Below are 10,493 nucleotides of genomic sequence, written 5' to 3' on the forward strand. Positions count from 1 at the left end.
TGTGATGTAAAAGCATAAACATCTGTATCATTGTCTATATCTATTTCCTATTTGTGTCTTCGCAGCATGGTAAAAATTCTAATTATAAGAGGAGAGCTATCATTTTACCCCTGCTGTTCAAACGATTCATCGTGCAAATATTTTAACATACATTATGTTAATGTCCTTTAAATGGGTTAAATGCCAGAGGGTTTTTGTGTTGAATCGTTTTCCTCGTAATCGCAGCGTACCGCACTGAAATCCTATGGTCATTGTGAAAATGTTATCAACAGCGGATGTGTAATCTTGACAACATATCATAACACGTGTGTAGGTGTCACAATAACACACGCGGACAATAATATTCAAGAAGAGAATTTTGTAATTCAAGAGACACTTATCCTTTTTGTGTAACTAACGGGATTAGCGAATATAATGAGAATATATGAAACCTAGGACGGAATTATCAAATAATTTTGATAATGCTATTACCCATTCACCCCCCCCCCCATCCTTGTCATCTTAAAATGTTAGACACCAAACTTATCTATAGTAAAAGGCTTCAATGAGTTATGCGTGGTTGATGATTTAGAATAGTATTTGAAACGCAGCTACCATGTCGATTTTGGGTTTAATGGTGTACACTCACTAATTTGCGAAGCTGTTCTGCTCCCATTTGTGAATGAATTTCCCGTTTTCTCTTGCTACTATTACTACTCATTGGGAAGGTGGCGGCGTGTCATCAACCTCTAGTCCGTATGCGCTTATTTTGATTTATTGCATAGATGAATACTGGTTCGTTCGTCATTTTATATAGTAGGACTAGCACTGATACAAAAAAAATGTGAGAAGTGGGATTTTGCAAGCCAATTCTTACTGAGGCTTCTGTTAATCGACACGATTAGTGAAGGCTAATAATACTAGGCAGAAGCCGGTGTCAGGGAGAATGTCGGACGAGGCGCAGCAATCTCGGAAGGGTTGGCAGTCCGCGGCGGTGGTCGCGTGCGGTGGCGGGGAGGTTGGCAGCCGTGGGCAGTGAGGGATGGAGCAAGATGGCGGCCTCGCCTGGCCTCGTCAGGCTAGAGCAGAGATTAAAGGTTAAAATAGGTACGTGAGGTCTCTTTTCTGAAGGAGAAATACCGTGGAGACTCGTACAGGCGTTAGTCTTCCAGTGAGCGCGCCGAGGTGGGCGCTTGAGCCCGGAGTGAGCGGTGAGGCGGAGGTATTAGACCATGGAGGAGTTTGTTTTGGAAGATATGTTTACTGTGAATGAATCAGGTGACGTAAATACCTTCATTCACGTGATGGACAAGAGCCACTTCAAGCCTGCCAGTGCCAGGCAGCCGCCGCGAGTGCCAACACAGCCACGAGAATCCCGAGGAAAAGGGAGAGGAGGAGGAAAGGCGAGAGCAGGAGAGAGAAGAAGAGGAGGAACGGGATTCTGTTTGTCTGTGACCTAGAAAGAGCGAGACAAAACCACCTGTTGCTGACTTCGTGAAAAGCTCGCGTTCGAGGTCGTCCTCGAGGCCTTCTGAGGTCGTGAATGAGTCGTGCCAGCGGGAAATTTGTGAATGAAAGTTGTGGCTTGGGCAGGGGGCCGGCCTAAGGGCACACAGGAGTGAGGGGGATTTGGGAATGTAGGCCTATGCCAAGTGCCATTCGCGTGTGCAGATGTGCGAGTTGCATTGAGTGTGGAGGCTGTGGGTGCCTTCGGGGGGGGTAGCGTTATTTGGGGGCTGTCACTGCAGTTGGCACTGCTTTTGGCGTTCGTTTATTTGAAGGAGTGATGATGATAATTTTTTATCATGATTAATAATGATATTGGGTTATGATTGAAGTTGATATTAGTTTTGTTTTTGTTATTACTGTATTACAGTAATATTAATAATGATGTTAAGAATAAAGTGACATTTTATTACTGTCATGATGATGATGATGATGATGATGATGATGATGATGATCATAATGGTGATAATGATGATCATAATGATCATCATCATGGTCATCATCATCATCATTATTATGATGATCATGATGATCATTATCATAATTATGATGATGATGATGATATGATAATGGTGATGGTGATGGTGATGGTGATGGTGATGATGATTCATTAGGAATGATGATAATGATCATCATTCCTAATGAATTATCAAATTGTTATGATTATCGTCATATTTAGCATTATATCATCATCATATTGTAATCTTTATTGTCATTATTATTATTATTGATAATATTCATGTTGTTATTGTGTTATGCAGATATGTACATTATCTTTTAAAACAGGATTTATTCTCATAATATTTGTACTGTGTTCTGTTCATATCTACTTGAGAATTTCCATAATCTGTGATAGTGGCCCAGTTCTGCAGTTATCTTGGAACGGGTGCACTGACAACTGATTGCCTTGGCTTTTGCACTTTGTACTCCGGCAAAGGCAAATAAGCCTATGCCATGCACATTCTGGCAAAATAGAACTTCTGCCAGTTTTTCTTTGATAGTTAATTGTCAGGGAGGCCGAGAAGTGGGGAGGTAGGTTGGCAGTTGCTGGAGTGCCAACAGAGTCAAGTTGTGCCAAGTGACAGAAGGTCAGTGGCAGGTGGGCTAGTGTCCTCTAATAATTTTTAATTTCTGTTATTATCATCATTGTTATTGTTATTATTATTATTATTATTATTATTATTATTGTTCTTATTGTTATTGTTATTGTTATTATTGTTTGTTCTTCTTATTATTGTTTTATTGTTATTATTATTTATTGTTTCTTCTTTTTTTTTTTTTCTTATTATATTATTATTATTATTATTATTATTATTATTATTATTATTATTATTATTATTATTATTATTAATCTTCATTATTATTATATCTCATACATACATATATTATATTATTTTATGATATGTAACGGGATGCTTTATGGTGTTTATAATAATATGATGATGACTGGATGATGAACAATTGATGATGTGATGATGATGATGTGATGATGATGATGATGATGATGATGATGAATGATAATGATGATGATAATGATAATGATAATGATAATGATAATGATAATGATAATGATAATGATAATGATAATGATAATGATAATGATAATGATAATGATAATGATAATGATTGATAGTGATAGTGATAGTGATAGTGATAGTGATAGTGATGGAGGATAATGCATCACGAAGCCAAGTTTTTATGCATGCTTTCTTGGCTATATGAAGTACTCCACCCTTTACTGCTGGGGGAGTGGGTTGCAAATCTGTCAAAGTAATTTGAAGCCAAAACCCCTGCTGTATTTGATAGATAGTTTTGAATTGATGTGCATTGTTGGTGAAGTGATTTTTGTGAGACTTAAATTATTTTGACTTCTCTTGTAATAAAAATTCCTCTATATAATATAGTTAGGTTCTGTTGCAGAGGAACCTGTGACAGAAATAGGTTTAATAGTATTTTTATAATAAAAAAGAAAAGAAAAAAAAAAGGTTTGCTTATTATAATCACTTTTTAAGTATTGCATAATCCCAAACTAATGATTAAGAAAAGTTCTGTATTCATGTCATGCATGATTTAGAAGTCTGGATCTTGGTTTTCACAAGTCTTTCTGCAGTGTCACCAAGGGTCCAATCCATTGCTTTTTATCTTATCTTCATACTTTATCTCTTACAATATAGAGCTCCATATCTTACTGTTATTTTATTTATATATTATCATTATTTTTATAGTGTAACGTTCATTCAGAAATTACAAATTTAATTTATGTATATCTGGGTTAGAATTTATAGTAGAAGAGGATTATTAAATTACTGTTTTTGTGTTATTAATAAGGTATCCATTCAATTGAGTGTTCTCCCAATAGGATTTGTGACATGCTGTGTTGTTGTCTTTTGTGGAAGTCAGTGCTTAAGTGTATTAAGCTAATGAAATCACTTGTTGTGTTGGGTTGATTATTTGTTTACTTTGCTTGACTTATTTTTGAATGCAATAATTAAAAGACCTTTAACTTTATAGATTTATAAAAAAAAAACATTTGTCTAATGTCTTTACTTATACATGTATTTAATAATAATGTAGTTTTTAATCTGTGATGCAGATGGTAATTTGAATAACTTTTATCAATTACTCTTGAGCAATAAAGGGTCAATAGATCTGTGATAGAGATGGTAGTTGGAAGAACTTTTACTCTTATAAATCTCTCCTAAGCACTTTATCAGAATAACTTCTAATATAGCTGTGCAGCCAAGTCCCTATATTTCTTGTATAACTTGAACTCAACTCCTTTTCAGGTGAAGCCAAAAATCTTGTGTTGCGCAACCATGGCAACGCTGGGCCACGAGATGTGTACTGCACCATCTCTTTGGACCAGGAGGAAATTTTTCGTTCAGCGACAGCAGAAAAGACACAAGAGTAGGTACTTTTTTTTAAGGGGGTTGCATTTTATTTTTGCAATTGTTTATTAATATTCTGTGTAGCAAGTATTTTGGGGCATTGTTTATGAGAGAAGCTTATTGTAATTTTGCTGTTTATCATGTGACATTATGTTTACTGATGGCAAGAGATATTTAGACTAAGAAGATATGGGTTGCATAAGTGAAAATGATTTTTTTTAATTTTTACTGTGTATTTTCCAAATAACCTAATGTGTCATCTTATAAGGATCATTTGATTAGGTGCTACTGTGATGAAGGAAGGCTTTTGTATGCTTCTTCACTTTTTATTGTCCTGATGATAAGTCCTGAATATATATTTTTTGAAACACCATTAATCTGTTGGATCTGTGTGACTTGGATGTCATGTCACAAAAGTATAGGTTGAGGGATGAGTGACGGGAACATTTCATCATGGAATAAAATTTGGTCGAGGGACAGGGTGATGGGTTTAGGGGTTTTACGGAAAATTGAACAATGAAAAAGAAATAACACAAATAGCATAATGTTACTCATTGTTGCTGTATTTGTACAGAGTGTAAATTATCCTGATGCTGTATAACAAATGACAACTATAAATCTTAGAAAATGGCAAAACAGCAAAAATATATCTGCTGAAAAAGGGCTATTAGCTTTGCAAAAAGCAGGCAAGAAGTGTGCATTTTACAGCATTTTAGTTTTAAGTCCTGGAGGTAGGCCTATCTGCTGTAGCCAGTGGCTTTCACTGCTGAGGACAGGAGCTAGGTAAGAAGTAGAAGAAGAAGAAAAATATTTAGAAAAAAATCATACTATCACATTTTGTTTCAGTAAGGGTCAAAGTAATATGTAGGATTAGTATTATAAGAATATTCTTATTTAAAGGGGAATATTAACAAAGTACAGATTATTGGTGCCTTCTTGAAATGGATTTTTAAATTAATTAATTAATTTATTATTATTTTATTATTATTATTATTATTATTATTATTATTATTATTATTATTATTATTATTATTATTGTTATTATTAATTAGTTAATTAATTATTATTATTATTATTATTATTTTTAATTGTTATTATAATTTCTAATATTTTTTTTTGTCTTACCTATACATTTTTCACCATGCAATTTATTTATCCTTTTTTTTGCCCCCCCCCCCCCCCAAAAAAAAAAAAAAAAAAAAAAACGTCTCATAGTTCATCTATCCAAACTGTAGTGATTGATATATATAAGTGCAGAAAATTTGTATTTTTAAAATTTCTTCATGTTTGTAAATCTAACCTCATCAAGGAAGTTTTGTTTAGTTACAGAAAATATCAATAGGGATACCCCAGAAATTTGAACATTTTCATAAATAATTTGGCTTTGATTATTCAAATGTCAAAATAATTGAGATATGGAATTTTCTTTATGCAAAAACAAGTGTCTCATTCTCTGTCTCAAAAAAATTTGATTGTTGACCCTCAAAACTGGATGGTCACCATTGGGAGATATAATTTAGTTCAAACACTATTATGTGAATTTAGTTTTGTTAATACTCTGTATTGTTATTCTCTAGATTACCGCAGATGGCACTGGAATGCCAGATCATTATCATCTGGATCTTATTTCTCAACTGTATCATTTGTGTGTGTTTCAGCCTCTCAGCCTTCTTTGGGGAGGAGTTCCAGTTTGACATTCCGCGGGAGTTCCGCTTCCTCTCCTTCTATCTCTATGACCGTGACCGCCCAATGAAGACAGACAAGATCATGGGCAAAGTGTCCATCAAGAAAGATGATTTGCACAAGTATCACGGCAAGGACCAGTGGTTTCCCATCACACCTGTTGATGCAGACTCAGAGGTCCAGGTATGCTTGCATTGAGTAGGTTTTAATATTTTATCTTGGGATATGACTGCTTTTTGGCATTTCAGGAATGCATTACATTCTTCAACTCACTTAGGAATGTGTGTCTAAAAGTTTGCTTTCCTATTCACAGGGCAAAGTACATGTGGAGGTGAAGTTACTGCTTGTGGAGATAATGAATGATGGTTACCCACAACACATGGTGTCTGTCAAGTAAGCAAAACTCTTCTGTTTGTCTGTGTTTTCTATTTTTGAAAGGAAACAAGAAGACAGAAGAAAAATCTGAATGACCTTTTTGTTTTTTTATATTTCTTATTTTTGTCTTTCTTCCACTCAGTTTCTTGTTCTTGCTCTTTTTTTTCCATCCCTCTCTGTCTCTCCCCCTGCTTCCTTCCTGGTCCCTTACTGACCCATATACTCTGCTTCCACATTCTAGGATCCAGGAGTGCAGTGACTTGGCAATCATCAATGGCTGCTGTGACCCCTTTGCCACTGTCACCATGCACTACACAAACAAGAAGCAAGAGTCCAAGAGAACAAAGGTCAAAAAGAAAACCACATGTCCCAACTTCAATGAAACCTTTATTTTTGAGGTAATTTTTATTAGTGCTGGTTTCTTGCGTACTCATTTGTGGCACATTTCGAGCTATGTACTATAACTGATGTAATATTACATCCACACTAAACTATTGGGTTACAGGCCTCCCAAAATTCATTGGAAAATGATTGAATGTACAGTGATAGTATTATAATGGGGAAATGTTTTTAGCCACTCAAAAATTAATCATAAAAAAGTCCAAACTATTAACAAAGATTTTTTAAACAAAGACTTTTTTTTAAGGTTTTCCTGCTCATTAAGTCTTTACCTTGGTGTGTTGTATTGGTTTGTGATTGGCTAGTAAGGACTGTCCACTGTATTTTTTTGTGTGGATTTTGTTGCACACAGATGACTTGAGAAGTGTCTGGCCACCAAGGAATCAATACGCAGGCCCTAGTGCCTGAGCCTGATTTATCCGGTCCTTGAATATGGGGGGAAATTAATATTGATTCTGTTATTATTATTATTGACATTATGAATATTATAATACTGAAATGCTAATAATAATAACATTTTATTTTTTCCCAAAAACAAAGGAAAAAAGGTAAACAGGTGAGATAGGTAGGATTAATAATTGATACCTTGGTGACCAGGCACTTGTGGAATCATATCTGCATCAACACTATTTCAAAACTAAAATTACAGTCAACATGACATGTATATTTGCCATCTGGGGAGTGGGTCTGTTATTTAATTTAATAAAAAAAGTAGTAATTTAGAAAAGTCTAAAGACTTGAGTAATCTTTGAGTAATCCTTAAGAAAGACCAGTTTATCCTAGCAAAGCAATTTTTAGAATGGCTATTATTTTAACATACCAGTAAATTTTTCTGTTTATGCAACTAGTACTTTCATCAACCTTTTCTAACTTCTTTGCTTTCCCTAATCCCACAATAGCAGAGTGGCCAGCGAGGTGGGAGTCAGGACCGTGAGAACATGTACAGCCTGGTAGATGAGGATGCAGGCTTCCAGGAGGTGCGTGTGGCTCTATGGCATGACTGCACTGGCATGTTCGGCAATGTGTTCCTCGGGGAAGTCAAGATCTCCCTTGGCAGCCTCTCTCCACCTCAAGAACGCAATGCTTGGTGAGTCATCATGGGTGTTAGCTGTTATGGTTATGATGTGGATGATTGTTTTTTTTTTTTTTTTTATTAGTGACATTTTGAAGATATGTGTTTATATTAGTAATATTTCTGTTATTAGGCTGCTTATGGATTCGTTGGAGGATTTTTCTTTGGCATGATAAGATTAGTGAAAAGGTAGATGATAGTACCGATTGAAGTCATAAAGATCTAGCTAGAAGTTCAATGTAGTCTGTACAAGTCTCAATCAGAGGATTTTATCAGATAGTGTGCCATTTTATAGTCATAATGGTAAATATCCATATATCCATCCATTTCCCATGATGATGTCTCGTCCACAGGTACTTTCTCCAGCCGAGAGACTCTGCAGGGAAGCACCACCGGGGGGACCTGGGAACCCTGAGGCTAAACCTTCATTATACCTCCGATTATGTTTTCTCTAGTCAGTCTTACGATTCTCTTCGTAACCTCATCCTACAAAGCGCTGCAGTGGAGGTTTGTTGTTTTCTTTTAGTTGGGAAGCATTGCATTGGCTTGTATAGCTTGAATATCTAGAGCTTGTGTTAGTGTATGAAGGATAATTATAATTATTACTGTGATATGGATATTATTAAATAGTTTTTGTCTTTTCTAGGTTTGTTGATTTAATATAAAATGGAAAGTGATTTTATAAATATTAGTGTATCTGTTTTTACAATCATGAGGGTATCATTAGGGTGATTATTGTTAACAGCCAATCACGTCCTCGGTGGCCTGGCTGATGGGGGAGGTGGTAAGCCAGAAGCAGGATGTGGTTCAGCCACTCACCCGTGTCTTCTTGCATCATGGCCAGGTGGTTCCCTTCATCTCTGCCCTGGCCAAGCATGAGATTTCTAAAATCACGTGAGTTTATTGCACCCATAGGGAAATATATATATATATATATATATATATATATATATATATATATATATATATATATATATATATATATATATATATGTATATATATTTTTTTTTTTTTTTTTTTTTTTTTTTTTTTGAAATAAGATATCAATGTGAAAGAAGTGAAAGTATGTGCATGTAATGTGTTTTGATGGCAGGCTACCCCCCTTTTGGTTTTAGTTACCTCTGGGTGCTTTGTGACTGTCCCCAACATTGGGACTGAAGGAGGTACAGCTGAAGATACATTTTATAATACTTTGCAATTATAATCTATGGTGTTCATAAATATGGCTCTGTATTGCAAAGTTTATTTAGGAAAACTCTAGAATCTGGTGATAAGCAAAGTATAATATGTAATTGATTAGGGTTGTTAAATGCAGTATTACAAAGTTGAAGCCCATATTTGGGTGCTGCATACAAATATGGATGTTGCAACACCCCTTGGCAATGGGAAGGGTATACATGGTAAATGAAGTTAGATATAGAAGTATTTTTTTTTCTTTCTTTCTTTCTTTCTTTCTTTCTCTCTTTCTTTCTTTTCTTTTTTTTAGAAGTAATAAGACATTACATTGCTATATACAGATTTATGTAAACTTGATAATTATAGCCAGTTGTTTTTCAAAATACCCTTTTGTTGATATACTTATTCCAACAGTACAAAATTTACTCAGCATAATATTTTTCTTACAAGCCTTTCTTGCATACTGAAAGAAAAGAAAGTCCTTGCATGTTGAAAATGGACCTAAAGAAATGGCCCACTCCTCCTACAGGGACACGAACACCATTTTCCGTGGCAACACCCTTGTCTCCAAGTGCATAGATGAGCTGATGAAACTGGTGGGCCATCACTACCTGCGCGCCACACTGAAGCCAACCCTGGACTTGGTTCTGCGTGAGAGAAAGCCATGTGAGATTGATCCCACCAAGATGCAGCAGGGGGAGAGCAGGGAGACCAATCTAGCTAATCTCAAGGTAATAGAAAAAGACCGATTGCTATCCCTCTTTCCTTACACTTATTTGAAATGAGTGATTTTTATTTTTCTTTGTTCAGGTTATTTAATTCTTTTCCCTTAATTGACGTTATTCAGGGGCCGGATTCACTAATAGAACAATCGTGATGCATTTACCAGTGGTTAGTTACCATTGCGTTTACCAGCAATGGGATATACGAAAAGATAGTAACTTGCCTCAACAGAGTTACAATCGTAGATTGACCCATTCTATTGGTAGCAACAGAGTGCTCTAGTAGAGCATTCCACCAATCTGCAAGCACCAGACATGAGTCTTTTGTCTCCTTTGCACAATTGCATAACATGTTGACAAAACTTGTCAAAACAGCATGATTTTTGAGTTTGCAGCATAAGTGCCATATATGCCTATGTAGAAAATTTGTAAATAAAAATTTCTTTAATTGTATCCATCATGCGGGATGTCAATCCCTCAGTGACGGTATTAGAAATCTCTGGGTGTCATAGACTCTGGTGATTTCTGGCAGCCGTCCAGCTGCTGGGAATAGGAGTCTACTACACGTAGCAGAACTTCCCGCGTGACGCGCTCTAGTGTGTTGCCATTTCTATAGCTGCACCCGGCAGATCAAGTGCTTTGTTATGATATAACGGCATACGACGGTAAAAACCCGGCATTAGCTTTTCGAT

General features: G+C 35.8%; 1 protein-coding gene across 1 annotated transcript in view; it reads left to right on the forward strand.

Moving 5' to 3' along the window:
- Positions 1-1,008: 1,008 nt before the first annotated feature.
- The window catches only part of LOC119579185 (ras GTPase-activating protein 3-like), a gene marked incomplete in the record, with an annotated part of 25,001 nt that continues 15,516 nt past the window's right edge, over positions 1,009-10,493 (forward strand). Inside the window, 8 exon segments of the mRNA XM_037926881.1 lie at positions 1,009-1,086; positions 4,272-4,392; positions 6,032-6,239; positions 6,370-6,449; positions 6,673-6,829; positions 7,730-7,917; positions 8,256-8,409; positions 8,648-8,796. Of these exon segments, the coding sequence (XP_037782809.1) occupies positions 1,032-1,086; positions 4,272-4,392; positions 6,032-6,239; positions 6,370-6,449; positions 6,673-6,829; positions 7,730-7,917; positions 8,256-8,409; positions 8,648-8,796 (1,112 nt within the window).

Source organism: Penaeus monodon, chromosome 12 (assembly GCF_015228065.2).
Source record: "Penaeus monodon isolate SGIC_2016 chromosome 12, NSTDA_Pmon_1, whole genome shotgun sequence".
NCBI classification, from domain to species: Eukaryota; Metazoa; Arthropoda; class Malacostraca; order Decapoda; family Penaeidae; genus Penaeus; species Penaeus monodon.